This window comes from Echeneis naucrates, chromosome 11, assembly GCF_900963305.1.
Source record: "Echeneis naucrates chromosome 11, fEcheNa1.1, whole genome shotgun sequence".
Classification (NCBI taxonomy): Eukaryota; Metazoa; Chordata; class Actinopteri; order Carangiformes; family Echeneidae; genus Echeneis; species Echeneis naucrates.
In genome coordinates, this window is record NC_042521.1 from 796,423 (window position 1) to 818,857 (window position 22,435).

General features: G+C 45.6%; 1 protein-coding gene across 1 annotated transcript in view; it reads right to left on the reverse strand.

Annotated features, from left to right (window-relative positions):
- Positions 1–22,435, reverse strand: part of col14a1b (collagen, type XIV, alpha 1b) — a 71,586-nt gene that overhangs the window by 17,369 nt on the left and 31,782 nt on the right. The window contains exons 15-32 of the mRNA XM_029513480.1: positions 22,135–22,261; positions 21,907–22,046; positions 21,623–21,755; positions 21,492–21,536; positions 20,825–21,002; positions 15,566–15,693; positions 12,596–12,718; positions 12,089–12,238; positions 9,372–9,488; positions 6,349–6,498; positions 5,217–5,291; positions 3,319–3,458; positions 2,650–2,773; positions 1,740–1,883; positions 1,416–1,580; positions 1,214–1,252; positions 568–706; positions 172–314 (exon numbers count right to left, since the gene is read on the reverse strand). Of these exons, the coding sequence (XP_029369340.1) occupies positions 172–314; positions 568–706; positions 1,214–1,252; positions 1,416–1,580; positions 1,740–1,883; positions 2,650–2,773; positions 3,319–3,458; positions 5,217–5,291; positions 6,349–6,498; positions 9,372–9,488; positions 12,089–12,238; positions 12,596–12,718; positions 15,566–15,693; positions 20,825–21,002; positions 21,492–21,536; positions 21,623–21,755; positions 21,907–22,046; positions 22,135–22,261 (2,260 nt within the window). The remainder of the gene's footprint in view (positions 1–171; positions 315–567; positions 707–1,213; positions 1,253–1,415; positions 1,581–1,739; positions 1,884–2,649; positions 2,774–3,318; positions 3,459–5,216; positions 5,292–6,348; positions 6,499–9,371; positions 9,489–12,088; positions 12,239–12,595; positions 12,719–15,565; positions 15,694–20,824; positions 21,003–21,491; positions 21,537–21,622; positions 21,756–21,906; positions 22,047–22,134; positions 22,262–22,435) is intronic.

Consider the following 22,435-nt stretch of genomic DNA (forward strand, 5'->3'; position numbering starts at 1 on the left):
AGACGCACATCACAGACCATCTACGGAGGTCAGAGTGGGAAATGCCACATCTGGATTCAGTCCAGGTTTCTGGCTCTTGGTGGAAATTGCTGCTAAAACAAATCGTCCTGATTTGTTGTGTTGAGATTCCACACACAGAAACGGGACAGATGAATGAAAGGTGCGACTCACTGTCGAGGATGACTCCCACCAGCGGCTCGTTGCTCTTGTTGAGGATCTCCCAGAGAGCAAACGGCTCCTCGGGGGTGTTGGCCAGCAGCCTGAAGAGCAGCGTGATGGTGTAGTCGGAGGGGAGGCCCTCGGGATGGATGTACCTGGAAAAAGTTTCAAGTTACAGCTTCTTTCTGGCCTGAAGGTCAGCTGGAGCTATCGGAGCTTTTTAAACTTTATCTGAAGCCTCAGAAGAAGAACGTACTGAGGCCACACAGAAGTGTGTGTCTGTATCCATCAGACATTTAAAACTTCTAATGAATGTGCTTTAATTTCTGTATTCTCATTCTCTATTTTGCTGTCAGACCTTCTGTCCCTAATGAATAAAATCAGTTCACAATCGGGGGGGCATCGCACCTGGTTGGCTGAGCCAGCAGAGCATCGCTGTGCAGGTGGAAACAGGGGAAGGTGTTGAAGGTGCCCGGTACCATGGAAACGCCCGACACGCTTCTGTAGCGACTCTCCTCCAGCCCGAAGAGCTCCATCATCCGGAAACCTGCCGACAAGAAGTTTTCTGATTCCTGTCAGAGTTTCAGCTCAGATGGCCTGATTCTTGATGCCGGGGGCGGGGGGGGGGTTGACCCTAAACGCCATGCCTGACCTCCGTGAACCTTTCATGATCTCATCAGGTCTGTTAAACATCAGATGCATCTACTTCATCTTCAGTGTTTGACATATTTCTTTTTTCAGCACCAATTATCAGCTGGTCCTGTGCACTGCTGTTGGTCTTCACACAATTTGGTACCAATTTACACAATAAAGGAGAAAAAAAAAGTTTTTATCTGTTGGTGTTTCATTATCTGCACCGTTGGAGATCCATGTGGCTGGTTCACACCAGTATTCAGCTGTGTTCAGACCGGAGGTCAAGATGAATCAGAGGGGAGAAACCTCCGAGCCACCGAGGTGTCGAGCTGACTCTCAGACACGAGTTGATGCTCTGCACGTGCTCACATCTACTGTGTGCGTCCAGTGCGGCATCATGGGAACACAGAGAAACGCTCACCTGGCATCGTGCTGCCGCTCATCTGTGTCGACGGACAAGCTGGGAACAAAAACAAGATACGTTTTATCAAAAGGAGCCAGTTGGCCATTTTCATCAATTTCTTCATCACATCTTGACTCCGCCCTCCCTGAAGTTCCTCGATGGTGATGGGTTTATTTTAAATGAGGGTGTATCTGCATGATGAACACAAATCGTGGCTCACTGGCGGTGGCGGCTTCACACACGAAGGTCACCAGCTTCTCCTCGATCTTCTTGAAGGCGTCCAGGTCGTCCACGAAGAAGACATGTCTATCGCTGGGTTTACTGGCGATGCTCACCAGTTCGCCGTAGTCGGCGTCAGCGAAGCCGATGGCGAACACGATGTAACCTTGACGGGAAAAAACAGAGAGTGAAGGATTGCTCAACTCATGAAACAGCTGAACTTCTGATGTGGACGTTATGAATGGAAATGAAATGTGGATTGTGATCCTTGTCAGATCCTGAAACCTGGATCTCCTGGACCCGTCTCTAAGCCCGAGGTCCTGACCTTCCATCTGCATCTCCTTGGAGATCTTGTTGACGTCGTCCTGAGACCGCCCGTCGGTGAGCACCACGAGGACGTTGGGGGTCCCCCTCCGGACTCCCCCCTCCACCGTGAAGATGTTTTCCTTCACATGCTGGATGGCTCGACCTGATTGGACGGACAGACACAACAAATTCAGACCTTTAATAAACATTCGATCAGACAAACAATGTTTGGATAGTTACAACATAATAGAAGTCGTACAAGTTCACTACAATCTGTTTTAAAACCAGCGCAGCTGCTCCTGAACTCAGAGTCTGCATGAAGGTTTAGGGCTCCGCTCTCTCTGCTCCGGAGTCAAAATGCACCAATATTTAAAATAGCTTCAGCGATCAGCTCGCTGGGAAAACGATCTTAATTGCAGCGTGTCCCTGAACATCTCCAGACTGCAGCTGCCTGCTGGAACGAAGGATTAGTGTTTTACAGGGTGACATGAGCGGTGGGAGAATCTCTCCCTGTTACCAATCTGTCTTTTGCAGCGTGGTCCCCTCAGGAGAAACTAGCTGCCTGCTCTGTAAACACTGATTAATGACAACAGCTCGTGCTGCTTCCCCACAGACGTCCTCTCATTACACACGTTCACACTCCACGCTGCACTTCCACTTCTGAATGCAACCACACGTGTTCTTATAGAAAAGGTGATTTCCATGAAAAGGGGGTAGCACAGTTTGACTCGCACACCAACGCAGTCGTACGTAGATTTAATTCTCTGCTCGCGGCCGCCTGCTGCTCACTAAGTATCGATAACATGATTAGGAAGGCGTGATTGAGTGACTGTACAAATGTTTGGAACAGAGATTCTGAGTCTTTAATCTGCTGCAGAGTCAGTGATGGACAACAACTACACTCTCCTCCTGTTGTGTTGTGCGCTCACCCGTCTTTGTGTTTCCTCCCTTATAGGAAATCCTGTTGATGGCGTCCAGCAGTCGCTCCTTGTCGCTGTACGAGTTCAGCTTGAACTCAGTCCGGGCGTCGTCGCTGAACTGGACAATGGCCACCTGTCACACAGACCAAGAGGAGAACCATGATGGCACACCATATTAGAGTTAGCAGCTTGTTGAGTGCATGGAACCGGATCAACAGCAGTCCAGAAGATCTGGACACTCTCCACCGAACAGCTGAATCTCAGAAGTTCGTGGAAAGTTGACTGAAAGGGAAAAGTGCCGACAAGCAACAGGGACGAGAGGATCGTCGAGAAAAGCTGACTCCAGGACACTGAGAGATCTTCAGCAGGACTGGAGCTGAAGTCGGAGCAGGGCCACAGCTGTCCCAGTCCAGGCACCAAGACAAAGATCTGGACCGCTGCTCTGTGGGCCAAAGTGCTTTCAGATGAAGTGAGCCTTTTTCCGATTGATCCGAGGGGAAGTTCTAACAAAGCGAGACACTGGATTTTTGATTTTTATGAGCTGTAATCATCCAAATGGAAAAAAAAAAAGGCTTCAGATATTTCACTCTGTTTCAGTATTTCTGCACCAGCATGCCAGTAAACTGTCAGTCTGACGACAGAACAGCGCTCACGACCCCGTCGCCCCGTCGGTGGTACCTGCGTGCCGTCCGGTCCGATCCTGTCCAGAGCTCCGGTGGTGCTGTACAGGAAGCGGATGATCTTCAGGAAGTTGTCGTCGCCGATGCTCCAGGAGCCGTCAACCAGGAAGACCAGGTCCGCCTTGGCCGCCTTACAGACTGGACAGAGAGCGGGAGGGAGGGAGGAGAGGTCACTCTGACAGGACAGAACAAAGTCTGCGTTTCTGCTGCTGAGATGATTAACGTGGAGAAAAAAGAAGGATGACGGCTTCAATTACACAATTACATTTTACTACACATTTTGTTTTTGCTGTTTCCCGCTCCAAGCTCATCTGGAGCTGCTCTTCTTCATCTCTTTTCTTGGCCACATCATCATCGTTAACATTTTAAATGAGAGAATAAACTGAGTCAGCTGCTCTGGATTTGTTTATGGAGAGAGGCTCATTCATTTCTTTTTTTTTATATTTATAACTTTGCCCTCATTTCTGATTCCTCGTGGACAAAGAGTTTTACATCGACTTGATTTTGATGAACGATGGCTGGAGAATAACAGAATCAGTTGATTGATTAGACCTGAAGAGGTGTCGACTCGTGAACGATTGAAAACGTGTTAAGGGACGCAGAGCTGCCACTGGTGCTCTTCACAAATATTTCCAATCATTTCCTTTTCTCCTCTCATCAACTCTCATTTAGGTTCAGCCGGCGTTGGATTGATCTTCTGACAGCTTCAATTCCATCATCAGATCTTTGTTTACTGCCAACATCTACCAAAAGAGCCCACACACGAGGAGGAACTGGCTTACTTTCACAATAAAAGTCCAGTGTTAAGATTATAGATTTATTTAAAGTTTTCTGCTGTCCAGTAAACAGCGATGAAAAGGAAGAGGAGGAACAGGTTGTGGTTAAAACATTTTACAGGCTGAGGAAAAGGTTCAGATCCACGTCAGCTTCTACATCCATCGGCAGAACAAACAAACCTGCTGGAAAAAGGTCAAGTTGGGAGCTGATGGAGTCCATCAGGAGAGAACATATTAAAGTTTGTTATGTAGCAAAGTTACTTAAACGTGTCGATATTTGTTGGCATCTATAAGAAAAAATGATTTTTCCATCACAGTCCAAATCATTTAAAGGCAGAGTCTTTTATTGGTTTTTAAAATGAACTAAACGACGCTCAATAAACTAAGACGACAGCCACGTGTGATGTGGCGTGAAGATGGAACTGATGATTTTGTGCAGTAAGATATGTGAAGAATTTGAATTATATGTCTGTGGAGGTGAAAACGACTTTCACTGACTTATCTGGTGAAACCGTTTTAATCTTCGGTCTGAACTTCTCTGTAATTAAATCAGCTCTTTGTCTGAGGTCGACTCGGAGAGCGATAACTGGATCTGAAAATCATCGCCACGCGTACACATTCTGTGCTTGTGTGTCTGTGAGTGACACATCAGTGTGTGGGAGGAGAACAGTTAAAGCTCGTTTGCTCTGCGCGCACAACGACGCTAAACTGTCATCCTCACACAAACACACACCCAGAACCCTTCACTCTGAAAAGTAACGTCTCATTTAGATTTTTATGAGACACACACAGCTACGCTTAGTGTGAGTCTGTGACGTTAGATTCAATAAATCAAACACGCCTTCACACGACCTGTCTCTTTAAATGAAGGTCACCGGAGTTGGACATTAACTCCCACAATCAGAGGTTTTTGTTCTCATTTAAACAGATTGAAACGCAGCACCTGATTAAACATGTTTTTCCTCCACTTTGTGGCTAAAAGCAGAAGGAAGAGTTGGAGCATATTTCAGGTATCAGCTCAGCTGATGTAACTCTGATGAAAGCAGTTTTCGTGATCCTGTTTAATCCAGAAAACCTGTAAATCAAACTGGCGATTCCACGACATGAAAGCAGCTCTTACCTTCTTTGGCCGGGGGGATTGTGGGTAGCGGGGTGGTGGTGGGGGGCTTGGTTGGCGCCGGGGTCGGGACGGGAACTGAAGGGGGAATAAACCAAACACACAGAGACGTGAGGACATGGAAACCACATTAATCATGAAACAATCACCGCACGTTGCATTACGCCCCCGAAACCAAAACGATCAAACGGCGAGATTAAAAAGGAGAAGAAGAGCCGAGGAGGGACCCCCGGCCGCCACTGACGAACAGAAGGTGTAAGATAACAGCTTTAGCATCACAGTCAGAGTGGGGGTGGGAATCAGAGCGGGAAGGTAGGGAGCGTTCGGCGGCGACCGTCATTCAGAGAAAAGACTTCCATTTGCATTAAAACAAAGCAGACTCTGTGTCTTTATCTCCTCCTTTCTGTTGTTTTCAGCCCGTCATCTGCTCTGAATCTGCTGAAGCCTTCGCTCTGCTTCCTGACCATCAGGGGGCTACTCCCCTTGAAGTCTATGGGAAAATGTCCCTGATTTATCAGCTCAGTCAACGTTTTCCTGAGAAGTTCATGATCTCTAGTTTAAAATCTGCAATACGACATGATGTTCAGGGACGGATTGGGGGCGTTTGGACCAACAACATGTGCCGTGTTTACACCGTTCAGATCAAACTTGTCTTCATCTGCTCCGAAGCACGTCGGCAAAACTGAAATGGAAGTTTAGACAAAGGGAGAAGGGACATTTCATCACAACAGAACGTCTGCTGCAGAACAAACAAACATCTCATTCTGAAGAGAAGACGATGGCTCCGGAGAAATCGTCCTCGGAGCGTCCTTCCTCCTCAGTGACAGCAGGTTGTGCGTCTCTTTGTCAAGCTTTTATTTCTGTTGTATTGTTGTTACTGCTCATGAAACAGAGGCACTTCTAGATGTGTGTGTCTGTGCTGTACACAGTTGTGCAGTTTTGATCAACTGTGTACAGACCCACAATATTTCCCTTCTGTCTGGACGCTTCAGCCTGAACCACCGACCGGCTGTGATTGGTCAGTGAAACACAACAACTAAAACTATACGAACGCACAAACCCTTCTCGTAAAGTGTCGTAAAAGCTTTGTGCACTCACATTTGTTGTCTTAAGTGTGTTTCCTGTTTGTACTTACGCGTCCTTTCTATGACGGTGGCGGCGGGCCCTTCGGTCCCGTCCTGCAGCTGAGCGTACACGCTCACCTTGTACTGCGTGTTGGGCTTCAGGTTGTTGAAACAGTGTCTGCCGGCTCCTCCGCTCAGCTTGGTCTCCTGCTTCTGACCGTCTGCCGCAGAAACACAAACATCAAACCCCTTCAGTCTGGGAGACACACAAATCCTGAGCAGGCGAACGACAAACAGCAAAGCAAACTACCACTGGACCCTGAATGCTCCTTCAGAGACCAGGAGAGCTCCAACTGGACCTCAGTCCCTCATTGTGCGTCTCTTTGGATTAAAGTGAGTAAACATGAACATCAACCTGATTCTACAGCTGAGTTGGGATAAGTACGGCGGCCCAGCTTGGCCAAACACACTGATGTCCCGCTGAAGATGCTGTCGGTCTCTGAGCCGACACACGCCGGCAGTCTCCCGCTTCAACAGATGGACCGATGGAGGTGGCTGCCGTTTACAGCGGCTCAGGACGAACCGACGGACCGAATCCAATTACTGAAATAATCAGCGCTCGTTTGTTGAGTCTGCATTCGTGGCCAAGGTCGACTGGCAACATGTCAAATATATTTCTAAGAAAAATCATCTCAAAAACAGAAAACAGAAGCACGGTCTCACTTCTACAACTTCATCAGGGAGGTCAAGTTAATAGCTGCGGTGCCAAGTCCATTATTGGAACTGAACACTTTTATTTAGAAATGTGTGTTTGGTTGAGCCAACATCAGTCCAACTAAATAATGAAGCTGATTATCATCACATATACGAAGATTATGAGGAAAATTTTTTAATTCATTATTTATAACTATGTGTGTTCAATGTATATGATTAATAAATGCAATTTATTAATTACATGTTTCTTCTATGGGGCTTTGTTGAACATGAATAATATAACAAGATATGGCTCATTATATTATTATTATTATTATTATTTAAAATACAAACATAAAAGCTGGAAAAAAAAAAAAAAACGAGGTTTCTAGGCAACAGGTCTCTGGAGGTGAACTCGACTAGCTGCTGTATAATTTTTATCTGTGACTTGAAACTAAAAACACAGAGACCAGGTCTACAATGAGGCCCAGATCCTTCAGAGGACCTGGTCTGGTTCAGGATCGGGCCCCTGAAGGGCCCAGCTGCTGTAAGAACAGATGATATCTAATGATCCTGCAGAGATGGAGGTTTTATTACCGATCGATTCTTTATCAGCCTCATCTGTCCTCCCATCCAGACCAGACCAGGACCAGAATCAGGATCAGGACTGAGGCACTTCACTCCCTCCAGCAATTATTTACCAGCTGCAGCGATATTCATCCTCATTTATCGGTTTTGTGTCTGGAGAGCAGAAAGAAAAGCCTGGAGCTGCCTGAAGAAACTCGAGGGAACCGAGGTAATACGGCTTTTATAGGACGGTAACGATGGCAGCGCTGCCGCTGGAGGCCGCGGGGTGATGAACAACAGCCATTACTCTGCTGTTTGGTGGTGACGGCTGTATTAAAAGTCAATCTTACCTTTGAGGCGGTGACTGAGTGGCGGACACGTGCGATCGAATTGGGGGGGGGGCACACCATCTGTTGTTTGATGTTATTTTGGTTTGTTGCAGTGTGTTACTGCTTTCTAACAAACGGGAAAATAAGCAATTATACCTGCTGCCGCCGAGAATCAGAAAATGACTATCAGTTGTTTCTGTGGAGGTGACTTTGGTGTCGAGGACGCAGATATCCGAAATCTGATATCCGCCTGATGAAAGCAGAGTTTTACAGATTTTAGGAGACTCCGGAGGTCCAGATCCAGACGTGGGGTCTGCTGATCTTTTTCTACAGATTGAGTTTCTTCTTTTGGGAATATGAACCACAGAAAGGTCATTTTAAAATACACCTGAACGCCTCCAGAATCAGGACAGATCCACGTATTAATGTGTTCCATTTAAATGAACACATTAATAATTATCATCTTTCTCTGGATGTGAACCCGTTGGGAAACCTGGTCTCTGAAATTCAACCTGAAATAAACATGAAGAATGAGAACCGGAAACAGAAATGTCACATAACAAAATCTTGTGTCTCTTTCTGTCACTTAGATTTCATGACGAAACACAAACACAACAGAAACAACTTTTTTGAGACCGCACTGCAGGATCAGTCGATGCTTCAGAGAAATCACTACAGATTTCTTCACCGCTGTTCATATTTTTATCCCCGATGCCATGACAGCGACCTTTGACCTTTCCTCCTGCATTTTACCTCACACAGCAAATGTAAATGTCAGCGGGGCGACAGGGACTCAGTGTGCGACCACACAGCTGAACCTTTAGGACTCTGGGCACGTCTCTGATGGGACAACAATATCTTTGTCATCTCGGGCTGCTTGGCGGATCCAGAAAATTGGACTTTGTCTCTGTGCTGCATACTGAAACTCCCACCGGAGTCGAGTGTGAATCAGGCTGCAGGATGGAGGGAAAATCAGGTCCGACCTCTGAACCTGAAGACAGCGTCGGGCCTCACACAGTCTGGAGGAGTGAAGATTTGTGTGTGTGTTGTTTTTTTTGTTTTTTTTATTGGGTACCAGATGACGGTGGGAGGGAACCCGTTAAAACTGACAGCTGGAGGGATAAACCTGTTTACTGATGCTCAGCTCAACACGGGAAACGTGGACCTGGTTCATTTGGCTGAAGGTAGATTAAGACCTGATGAGGGATACAGAACCTACTTCCCTTATCTTTCAGAAATGATTCTTATATTATTATATCTCACCGACCTTACCTTATATTCTTATCTTATTTTTCCTCTCCCTCAGCTGATCTCGTCTTTCCTCAAACAGATTTTCAGATCATCAAAGCAGATCGAGTCGGTTTCAAAAGGAAAATATTAAAAACACATTTGGCTTTTCATTCGCTCAAGGTTCAATATAATTGTGTGAAAAGTGAGGAGCTGTCGGGGGAATATAAAGGAGCAGACACACACTGTGCTGTGTGCGTTTGTGTGTCGGTACTCACTGAGCAGGGATTCGATCACCACTCTGTAGGCGGCGGCGTGTCGGTGAGGCTGCCACTGGGCGCACAGGCCGGTCATCCTCACCTGGTACGGACTCAGGTTGGACACCCCCAGGTAAACTGCCCAGAGAAGGAGGGGGGGGACAGACTTTTGTTCACGATCAGATCCACAAACACAAAACTAAAAATGATTTCTTTCTTCTCATTTCATTTCACACACAATGGTCGCACAAATGACAGCAAACAGACACGAGTATTGGCGAAAACGCAGATACAAACGCACAATTTCAGCAACAAAAAAAGAAAAATCTGTGAAAAAGCTGTGACAGGCGTCACTGACTCTTCTGAAACACTGCAGGACTGGATGGAGCTGTGAGCGGCTGTCTGGGTGATGGACAGAGAAATCCTGCCATACAAGTGTGACTTACACACACACACACACACACACACACACACTGTTAATGTGCGCTTTGATTGTGACTTTTGAAGGCATCATTTGCGCCGAGTTCAAAAAAATCTGCATGAATGTGGCTCCGTCTGGATAATGGTCCTTTTCATGCTCTGTATTTTACATCCACTCTGACAAAACAACATTTCCCACTTAAGCAAAGAATCGAGTCTGCATTGGACGAACATGAATCCCTGTGAACGTGCACACACACACACACACACACACACACACACAGACCTGAAGCAGCCTTCAATCAGCCTCTTTCATCTAACTGGACCTCAGTCACCATCTGAGTCCAGACTCCTGCTGAAAACTGCTTTACTACGGCCTTTCTTCCACTTTCTTATCCGATCCCTTTTTAACAGAGGTAGAGCTTCACACTGACACAACTCCTTCAACCGGAACTCATTTTGGATAAATGAGTCAATGTTAGTCTTAATTGTTGAGCCCGGCTGGTCTTTGGTGGTTCCAGGAGGTTCTGGGCCAACGTGTGATTTAACAAAGTGAAATTAACTTCATGGATCAGAGGTTTGCTGATTATAATCCACAACATAAGCAGTTATTTTTCCTGACTGCTGAGAAGCGTTCCTTTTATTGAAATGCCCACGTTCATCTGATTGGAGTTGCAGAAAACTGAAATCAGAGGAGGAGCCAACAGAAGGTCCGACAGGAAGCTGTTTGACATTGAGACATCTGTCCGCTGATCTCCATCAGTCTGCGGCTTCATTGACATGCCTCTGAGTGAAGCGATAGACACTTCATTCACCTCCTGGGATCACTCTCTTTTCAGCTCCATCCCTCATCTTCTTCAGTTTGCCCCTCCTAAACTTGTCCTTCAAATCAAGAGCTTCATTGTTATGCAGAGGATCGGGAAACGCGGCTGCGATACGAAGGGACATGCTCCATTTTTTAAAAGCTAGAAGTAGAGGCATTTATCTGACACTTCATTCTGGAGATGTTAGCCCGAGAGAAATGAGAATGGATGAAAGGGCGGAAGTTCAGCCTCCTGCTCAAGGACACTTCAAAAGGAAGCAGGTTTTGTCGTCGTTTGTCTTGTGGAGGACTCTGCGGCGGACGAAGTGGTTAATCATGATGCAGTGAAGGTAAATCCAGGATCCTCCTCAAATGATGGTTCTCAAGAACTGGCGACAGATCGAAGGAAAAGAGGACTAAATCTGGCACGTAGGCGCTTCGTTTCAGGGGCCGGGACGTAATTAGGTGACAAGTGTCGGGAGGATGTTGAGATATTGATGTCTTCTGGTGTGTGGCTGCGCCTCTGATTAAATTAGAGGAGATCGCTTAATTCACTTGTGTTCAAAGTGATGAAATGGACGGAGAAAGAGGGACAATGAGGTGCATAAATGATCAGGCAGAGAAAATGCCAACTGCACAATTAAGATCCAGACACAAGAGTCCGAGAGGACGTTTGTCTGACTCAATACCGGTCTGATGAGCAACAGAGGAAAATTAGTTTTTATTATTAAAACTGATACTTGCTTTTCAAGTTAAGTGCTAAAAGTGAACAAATGTTTGACCATTTCTGGGTAATTGTATCCATTGTTCATCATTTGTGTTTGTATTTCGCTCCTTGTTGCACTTTTGTCTCTCCTCAGTTTTGTGTTATATCGCACAATCAATGCATTTTCCCTTATTTCCATACTTGTTGTGTTCTGTGGTTTTATGATAATGGAAGTTGACTGTTTTAATTACACCGTGCAAAAGCCCGACCGGGGACAGGAGGTGAAAAGAGATGCTGGCACATGTGCAGCATATTATAACAAAACACTTGGTGAATATGCTAATGGGAACACAATCCAATCCACACAACGCTGCAGCAATTAAAAGGACTGAAGCGAAAAATGTGACGTTAATGAGGGAGCAGCCGAGTCTTTGAGTGAAGACGACCGCAGCGGAGCTACGATTAGTTCAGAAGGATGCAAAGAGAAGCTGAGCCTCCAAACCAGCCGTCAGGACTTCTGTGACTTTGTGATGTCACAGCGAAGCAATTACTACCCTTGGCCACGCCCACCTGGAACCACCATTATATCACACAGAAAACAGTCAGCCAATCAGAGGGGAGGATCAGATCCTCTCTTCTGATTGGCATTTCTTCAAGACTTCAAAATAGAACACAGAAGAAGAGACAAATATGGACCTTTAAAGCGGACAAACTGGTGTTTTTTTATTTGAAAACCATGTTGAAAATATTCAGGGTAAAAACTAAAAAGTGAAACAGTTGGGGAGATCTGGTAAGCAGATCTGGACTTACGGGTCTTGGCCCTCCCTGACAGGGCTTCACTGGATCCGGTGGTGTAGGTGGCGATGACCTTGACGCTGTAGTCCGTCCCACTCAGAAGGTTAACAATCAGCATGGTGTTCACGTCCTCCCCCACAAAAGTCTCCAGAGCTGACCCTGGAGCTGTTGGGACGGGGCGGGGGGGTGGTGAGAAGAAATATCAGGCAAGAGAGAGTCAAGGACGGAAGGAAGGAAGGAAGGAAGGAAGGAGAGAAAGAAGGCCGGTTCAGATTTCACTTCAAGGGCATAAAATTCTATTTCTATCGATATTAAATATAGAAGTAAAAAAAGCTTATAAGGTCATAAATTCTATCTTCTGTAAATCTATTTTCATGATCAGTAAAACTCTCAATATCCCAGAAAGCTGAGTGGTACAAATATAAAGCTTCATTTGCGCATTTATTCACTCAATTCATTTATTATTTTAAAAGTGAGGAGAAATTTCATGGAGTGATGAATAAAGTTTGAGGTGTGAATCACCGGAGAGCGGCTGGTAGACGACCCTGTAGCCCATCGTGGGCGAAGGCGGAAGGTCCCAGCTGATCCTGAAGCGGTTGTACCATTCCTCCGACACCCGCAGGTTCTTCGGAGCCGACAGAGGAACTGAGGACGAGGAGACGGAAAAGGCAGATTTTATATCTCCATTAGCCTTTTACGGCCACATTAAGGCGTTTCTGTTCGGCACTGAACAAATTTTAAATGACAATTTCCGAAATGAGAGGTGAAAAAAGACACAATTTTTAATTTTTTTAACAAATTGATGGTGTGTGAATTATTGTTATCAGGTGCTACAGTGATTGAAAAATGGTCCCCAAACCAGTAACAGGATGAAAAACTGATGAAAAGAGTTGACAGACAAATCAATAATGAAAAGATGGAGGAGATTTAAAAGACAACCAAAGAGCTAACACGATGGAGAGACGAAAAAAAAAACACTCCTGAGTTAGACTGAGTTTATGAAAACACGCTGGAACACATCACAGTTATGAAATACATCAAACCGAGCAGATTTATTCATAAAAGACCTTCTAAAAATGTCATTTCCTGCTTGTCAGAGTGATTAAAAAGTTATTTCACGCTGGAAACTGTCGTCTCAGAGCAGAGAGAGAGGAAAGTACAGGGACCGGCAGATAAGTAATACGAGCTGCAGAAGGATAAAAGCTTTAATAGCACTTCATAAAATTTCAACAAAGTCCAAAGTCTGAATTAGTGTGAGAAATATTGAAACGTATTCGATAGAGAGGATGCCAGCTGGGGGAGAACAGGACGGGATGAAAGTTTCTGTTTGGGTATCAAACCCCCAAACTCATTTACAGCCAACGGACCGACTGAAGGGTTCAAATAGAAGCAGAGTTTTGTTTTGATGCAGCAAAAAACCTGGAAACTGTTAACGAGAGACAACATAAATAAAAAAGACAAATGAAATCTGTGGGTCTTTGCTGCTCTTCACTTATTGTCATTGTAAACTTTCATAAACGCTGATTTTATCTATTAAAGATGTAGAACGCATTGTGTTTAATGCCCGCTGGATCAGTGACCAAAAATAAACCCCGCCTCCCCACCAGCCGTTGACCAATCACCTTCACTTTGTCAGCGGCTGCAGGTTCGGATTCGTCTATGAACCGGGAACTCTGAAGACGACAGAGAAGGACCCGAAAAGACGAAAGTGAAAAGTGTTCTGTTTGACCATAATCTCAGAGAGCTGATCGAGCGTTGAGTTCACATGACTCAGCTCTGAGTGCCGACTGGAGCCTTTTCTGTTGGAAGGAAAGAACGTGCCAAGCAAACGTCGACACAGTTGTGATTTATCCGGATGAGAAAGCTCTCCAATTAAAGCGCTCCTTCTGTCAGCTGACTGGAGGATGTGATGTTGAAGCCGTCACACATCTCCGACCTCTCCAGTCGATTCTGCTGCTGCCGTACTGCGATAGATTCGAATCCTCCGAGGATTCCTCTCCCTCCTGCTGGTGGGAAACCTCCAGATTACAGCCACTCTCCGGCCTCATTTTCCCTCCTCACCAGTAAAAACCCAATGACCTGAACACTTGTATGTTCAGATCCACGACAGAATTGCTTTCGTCCTCTGAGCTCCTTCACGCGTCAGGCTGAGATGTAATGAGAAACTGAGGATTGAATGAAACCCCCCCACAGTCGGCCTCCTCGAGCTGTTTAGTCCGCTCTGCAAAATAAGGAACTGCAAACACCCTGAAACGGCAGCAGGTCAAAGGTCAGCCTGAATGTTACCGCAGCTTCACAAACTGGATGTGTGACATTTGTTAAAAACACAGTGAAGAACAACCTCCTCCGCAGTTTCCAGACGAAGGTGCCCACTAATTTATGGGTGAAGCTGTGAACTTGAATCTAACCAAGTAAATTCTCCTCTAATGTTTTCAGAATTCCTGGTTCTCTCTGATCCAGCTCTTCAGAACCAGTTTGGTGGGATCTCCGTGACGTCATGGCCACCGAAACAGGCCGTCTTCAGAATCCGCCTCACCCTGCGATCTGTCTCATTATCTGTCTTCAGTTCGAGGCTAAAAACCACCATCACCCTCTCTGCGCTCACCCAATCCCCAGATTACAGCGGCTCCCTTTGTCACATCATCTATCCTCTGCCCACCCAGCCCCGTCGCCTCTCCCTGGGCGATCGTCTCATCGCTCACTCGCTAACAGGAGCCATCCATCATGGCTGAGTGTTGAGGACCCCATCGTTTAAAAACCTGGAGAACGTCGTTAGCACCCGCTAATGTGAGCGCGGCACCACGTGGGAAGATGTGATGGAACGAAGGGGGAAAGATGGATGTCCTGCATTTAGCGTTTGCTCTGCGACACGCTCGGCGGCAGAAACCAATCATCAGCCTCCACCGGTGCGTTCAGGGCAACGCTCAGTCACGTTCAGCAAGGGCGGGAAAGATTCCCAAACGTTTCTGCGCTTGGCGCCCGGCGAAATGTGAAGACAAGCTGCTGCCTCACGTCCGAATGTTTCATTGAGTTTAAGTAACATTTACAAACAAACATTCACGTCAAGCAGCTTTTTCTCAAAGTGGAGTGAACGAGTTTAAATCCTAACGCTGATTTAACTGTCTGTGTTCTCTGACAGACAAAGTTTGTTCCAAAGTGACCTGAAGAAAGAGAAAACCAAGAAAAAAAAAAAAGAGTCTACAGTCAGAGGGAAGATCAGAGCGGCGGGGGGTCAAAGGTCAGACTCTGATCTCTGTTCTCAAATCACAGCATCAGATCTGTTGGGATTATTTGTCCAAATGAGTGCAGGAGCCAAAACCAGACAGCCTTCACCAAGAATCTCAGCTCTGTTGTTTCATTTCTTGGATGATTCTACGATATTCCTCACACTATCTTTATTTCCAGAAACGGTGTGAACAAGCAGCACCGTCACTGCCAGAAGAATAAGAGGAAGTCAAAGTGAGCGGATTCATGTTAAAAACGAGGACTCACGTGTTCGTGCCATCCGGGCCGCCGTCGGTCCGTCTCCGTCCACGTAGACCGGAGTGATGCTGACTTTGTAGTCGGTGTCTGAAAGCAGCGGCTGCAGAACCAGACTGCTCTGTCCGGAGGGAACCGTCCTCTGGAGGCAGAAACACACAACGTCAGCCTGTTATCACATATTGTTTATTTTTCTGCACTCATTTTGAGTTAAATTCGCTGCTCGTGCTCTCTGACTTTGACTTTGCTCAGATCAAAGGACGTGTTCTTCTGGTCTGTGGATCCAGATTCATGTTTTTTTATCAGTCCATCTCCTACAATGGTTAAATGTTGGACAAAATACTGACGCCAAGAACTTCTACTGGACTGAAACAAACTTTGTGTGCCCTGACAGATGTTGCTGTTCCTGAAACATCTGGAGATGCTTCAGGAACTTCAGAGACGTGAAAACTGTCCAGAACTAAATCAGCAGACATGACGTCTCCAACGTCAGTCAGGTCACCTGCCAGAAGTTCCTCTCACGCTTATTCAAGAATAAAAGAAGCAAATGAAGTTTTCATCGGAAATGTTTTAGTAGGAACCCCAGCAGCAGTCTGGTAATGGAGGTGAAGGAGTGAGAGCGGCTCTGCTGGCTTGGAGGTTAATTGCGTCCAGGTTTCCTCGTCACCTGCCTCTGAACCCAGAGGCCTTTTGTCGAGAGTCCAGATGAACCGAAGCCGATCTACTCATTTCCTCTTTAAAGGTTAGAATTATTTATTGATGTCTTTTTTCTATGTAAATCAACAACGCAGTTTTTTGTTAAAACCTTTGACCCTACTTCATTTTCTCCTCTAATAAACAGGAAGTTTGGCTTCAGAAACTGCCTCCCCCATTAAAAACATTACAATCACTTCATGCGTTTTCTTTTTTTTTAGTTCATCTTCGCTCACAGTTTTTAAACGTGTGCAGTTATTTGAAAGGGAAAGTAAAGTGAGACTGAGGTTGGCATGCAGTAAAAGATCAGATTAAAAATCTAATTATCAGAACTGTCTGGTTTTGGCTAATACCAAGAGTCAACTGATTATGATGGGTTTTTTTTAAACCAGAAGAAGGTGACCAAAACTCACCTTGTTTTATTTCTGAAATATTAGCTAGAACAACTTTGTCAGGCGATAACACGTTGGGGAAAATAAAAAAGCTCTGGGTTTGTTCCCGACCACATTTGGCCACACTGACGGACACAGCGACTCACAATGCGAACACAACCTGAGCTACACACCATCCCAGCTGTTTTAAGGGATCGAATCCATCTGCAGTGGCAACTTCAGTCATTCATTCAGATTTCATCGGCACTCAAACTTATGAATACAGGAGTTAATGTCCATCCTGATGATCCTGTCAGCGCCTGAACAGATGTCGCCATCTGTGCTCAGAGAGATGTGGTTCACTCTATTTCCCGCCGCCGCCTCCTTCAGCGTCCAATAAAGCAAAGCTGCTGGGCGTCCAGAGCAATTCCACCATGTGGAAACACAACGCTCGCCGCCATGGTCTGCGAGGAAATGTTGTTCCAGGAGGTGAGAGTGGCAGTCGAGGGAGGATTAAAGCAGAGAATCACCGTCCTGTGTGAAGTTTTATCTGCCTCGCTCCACTCAACAAAAAGTAACAAAAACTCTCCGGGTTCCTGAGTCACTTCAACAAAGTGAAACCAAACGCTTTCATCTTTTCAGATTTCTTCATTTTAAAATGTGAATCAACATTTCTGTCTTTAGTCTGCAGGTACGTGTCCCTTCAGACTGCACTCTTACTGTTTTTCTTTCATTATCTCTGTCAGATCCATCCTGCTGACATCTTTAATTAAAACGTGATATTCTGACAGATCTCCTGTTTGCAGACCACGCGGGGGCCACCTGAGGTAGCTTTCACTTGTGGTTTTAAATGATTTAGCTCGTCTGACGTGCCTCGTGTTGGACTGTGCAGTTTAGCAGGTAAACCCCCCCAAAATGCTGATTCCCATCAGTCCCTGCTCACTTTCTGTTTCTGTAGCTTCGGCGCATCAAACTTAATATTCTGCTCCCATGCAAAGTCTCCGTCCAAACTAGATTGGGTTTCTGAATTTTATAAATACTTTATGAAACCATGTTTGCATTTATAAAGTGGTGGAGTTGAAGTGGTGGGGGGGGGGGGGGGGGGGGCTGGTCTGGTGACAGTTTACAGACTTGCTGCCTTTTTCATCAGACTGGGCTGAAATTGATTTGTCGAGGCTTGCAGTGTTTGTCTGACTGACACATCTGAGAGGGGAGTGATTTTTTATTTTTTTTTGTGGGGGGGGCTGTTGGGGGTGGAGGGTTTGAGGATGGAGCCAGACTAGCCTGTACATGCCCAGAATGCAAACTGGCCTGACAGACAAACAGACGGAGGCTGGCTGATATAAAGAGAGTTTTAAGACTCGCTTTGTCCACAAGACAAACAGCGAGGTGGGAGGGAGGAGGGAGGAGCTCACTTCAGTCTGGGGGGGCCACACCTCTGAACACTCAGATGTGGGCGTGGTCTCATTGTGTAAACTGAGAGACAACCACAGTTTTTTTTTTTTTTTTGTCTTTGTATTTGCTGAAGATTGAATAGAAACGAGGATACAGACTCAAATATTCTATCTACTGACTATCAGGGGGCAACAAGTCTATGGGAAAATGTCCCTCCTCCTCCCTTACGTTGAAGTCTATGGGAAAATGTCCCTCCTCCTCCCTGATGAGTTTACGGTCTCAGTCTCAAATACAACATGATGTTCATTTTTTAAATGAAGCTCCATTTAGAGGAGAATGAAACTTATTTGAGTCATCATGAGTTGTTTTTTGACCTTTGACCTCTGGACCACCTAAATTTGACTTGACTTGAAGGACTTTCTGTCCTTCCTGTTGTTTTTCCCCCTCATGGATTTACAAACAGACTGCAAACAAATAAATCTACAGCAGCTACCTTGGACACGAGCAACAGGTGCATCATGGGAAGGCCTGCAATTTAAATTAAAACCCTCTTTTACAATCGAACAGCTGGGCGACGCAAACCAGGAAGTCAAAAGAGAAGCTGCATCAGAAAGTATCGTGACAGCAACTCGTCTTCGTCAGAGGACAAAACAAAGACAACACAACGACAGAGATGAAGTTTGTGCACGTCAGAGCTGCCACCATTTTATCATTTCCTCATTTGTGTGTCTTCCCGTCACAGGCGCGGATTTAACAAGACTCCTGGGAAACTGCTGGGTCCCGTCCAATCCCTGCAGCACGGCACCATTGACTGTTTTTTCCCAGTTTAGTGTTGGAAAGAGAAAACAAGAATCTACAGGATGTCCTGTAAATCTAACAGTGACACATCTTACAACAAAAATATAATTAAAGAATAACAAATTCATTTCATCTTTGATTTAAAACTGTCATTTCACACTATTAAAATCATGTAAAACAATATTTCATACTATAAATAAATACATTTGAGGCCATAATTATTTTTCTAATAATGTGATACATATGAAAACAATAAAATATAACTATCATCATTTTGTAATAATGTTACGTTTAATAGTGGGGGACTTTACCCCCATTAATGGAGGTCAAAGGTCACAGAGAAGTCAGGATCAGATTTGTTGTCTGTTTTCATCATCATGTAACAGCTGCATTAAAGTCTGTTTTGTTTTGGCTATCGGCCGTTTCAGGTGACGCGGGACGGCTGCCATCCGCGAATCAACGGCATGTGAGCTCTCTGTTCATGGCTGGTGTCCCTCTCTTTGGCAGCACGACTGACGCTTTGAACGACACGGACGAGGAATCCTGCCAGCTGCCCCCCCCTCCCCTCGCACCGGCAGATAAAAAACTAAATGGTCGTAATGGAGTGCAGCACTCGGTGATTCGGGAGTCGACCGGGGTGCCAAGTGGACCCGACAGCTGTTCGCACTTTGATAAGAGATCTCATTTAACAAGCCGTCCACGGAGCAGCTGCCAGCCCTTTACTGTCAGGCTGATGTGGCAACGGCAGCCAGAGCACGCCGCCGTGACGCCATGAAAGGAATAAAAAAAACTAAACTAAAAATACACACAAACACACACCTGTCAACTGATATTCGACACACAATGATCCAAAAATGATGCATCACTGATGTCACTGATGCACCGAAGCCGTCGACAAGAATAAAAAAACTGATTTCATGTCAGAATGCAAACGAAGGAAAGGCCTCATGGTTACAATAACTGCGATTCACAACATCTGCTCTGTGATGTCACAGTGACCATTGACATTTGCTCCTTAATGAATTTTGATTTACTTTTTATTTTTAATTTAACTTTAGATTCATCACGTCTTTTGAATAAGTTTGATGGTGATGATGCTGAGATTTGATTGGTCCTTGTTGTAAAAGCTCCCTACAAAATAATCGTTATATTTGAGTCTTAGCCACTAAAGAAAACTCTCAAACATTCCCAACACCAACGGGATTTCTGTTTCAGCCGTGTTGTCGGCAAATACAATGAAAATATATTGTCCTAAATAAATAAATAAATAAAGTGGAGGCTTTGGAGCGGTGATGTATTTTTAGTGTTGTTCTGTGAAGTTAGAAACTTTTCAGACAGATGACTGAGCTGCTGAAGTAAAACTCTGGTCAAAACATTTCCTGTTTCAGCAACAAAACAGGAAGCCAGCAAAGCTAACTAATTCGACAAACATCCAGATGTTGTTGTTGGATTTAGAAATGTCCAGTTCAGTAAAAGTCTCTGTTCAGGTTCATTAATGAGAGAAGTCTCTCTCTCTTTTTGAAGAGCCCCCCTCTTCTTCCACTCACCTCTTCCTCTCTCTCTCCCCAGTGGGGACCTTTAATGTGAAGGACTGCCATCACCTTCATCAATAATCTCTCTCGCTCTGCTGAAGACTGACACCTCGAAGCTCAAACAAACATCTCCGTCCTTTCGTTCCCTCCATCAGGACACAAACACTCAGCAAACGTCTCCGGTCATTAACAGTCCAGTCAGACTTCAGACTGACCACATCAGTATCAGTCTGAAGGGCAGACGGAACAACGCTGACACTGTCGGTTTGGCTTTTTAGATGTTTTTGTTGCAGCACAAGTTTGAAAAGTTCTGAACCATTGAAAGACGCCGTTCAACCCTCAGTTTCACGGCAGCATTTACTTAAAAGCTCTGGAGGGAACTTTAATTCAGGACTGATGAGTTCATACTCAAAACTGTTCAACCAAAGGTACTAAACCCACGAGATGGACCAGGAAGGAAATCAAACAAAACAAAGCATCACACCGTCTGGGTCGGAGGACAGAAGCGACTCACCGTCTCCTCGGCCCGGTCTCCTCTGGCGCTGACGTACGTCAGTCGATAATGTCGGACGTTCCTGAGGTCGACGGGCTGCCAGGACACTCGCAGGCTGTAGGTGGTTTCATCGTCGATCCTCAAGTTCCTCACCCCAAAACGTGGAGCTGGGACGGCCAGAGAGGGAGAGAGACTGGTTCTCCTCAGTTCATTTAACCAGGTTTAAAATCTGTGTCATTTTCCCATTGGAATAAAGTTTATCAGACTCTCCAAAGAATCGCAGACTGCAGAAACACTCTAGATTCACTAAATCCACAACTAGCAGATTCACAAACTGCTTCATTCCAAATGTGACGAAACAAACAGAGAACTCTCACAGCTGAGACACCACACAGGAGCTTCATTCATTCATTCATTCATTCATTCATTCATTCATGACGGACGGAGCTTCATCTTTGTCACTTCCTCCATCCCTTTCAAATTAAAGCCTAAAGCTGTTCTGACCAATAAAGATTACACCAATGTGGACTCAATGAAGCTCCGCAAATGAGCTTTGGCCAACACAAAAACAATATTTGTACAGCTGTCCAGGTCAAAGGTCAGAATTCATTTCATTTAAATCTAAATCTCCTGGATTCCTAGAATCAGACATTTACCTGCGGTGGTGGTGGTTGTTGTAGCGATGGTGGTTGTTCTCTCAACTGAAAGTCAAATGAAGGAAATAAATAAATAAATTAAATCAGTGCAATGTTCAAATCATAAGAATGAGCGGGCGCGTCGGGTTTACCGGTGGACTCCACCAGGACGACCTCGTCGCTCTCCACCTCATTCCCGTAGACGGCGCTCAGCAGGACCTCGTACTCCGTTAACGGGCTGAGTCCTTTGATCAGGTAGGTGTTCACGTTCCCGTTCACCATCGTCTGAACCGGAGACGGATCAGGAAGAGATGAAGTAAACAAACAATCAGTCAAACTGGACGCTGAAATAAAAGCCATATGATCTAAAACTGTATATATGTGTAAAACGTGACACTCCTCATCACTGTGCGAAGACGTGGACAGACGGACGCACCTCCTTGCTGTCTGCTCCATCGCTGGACGTCCAGCTGAGTCGGTACAGCACCACGTCAGAGGCCGGGTGTTGCCATGACACCCTGAAGCTGTCCGTGGAGATGTCGCTGCTCCTCAGGTCCAGCGGGTCGGGGACAGTCTCTAGTGGGCACAAAAACATGCTTGTTGTCATGGAAACAACAAACCACACATGACCCGCTGCAGACTCTCAATTAGCCTTGTGTCCTACTTGTGGTGAAGCTTTCAGTCATGGCCTCGGCTTGTCCTTCATCATAGATGGCGAATACGCCGACCGTGTACTCCGTCAGGGAGGTCAGGTTTCTTAGCAACCAGGTGGTCACGCGGCCAACATCCACCTGCAGACACAAGACCGAGCACCCACGTTGGGAGTTTCAGATTTTATTAATTTACAGCTTGTTAAAAAAACAAAAATAAAATAAATCCACGTGGGACTTCAGAGGCAACGAGCCACCGGCGCCACATCGTGTCGTGCTGCCAACATTTAAACCCAGAAAGACGGATTAAAGTCT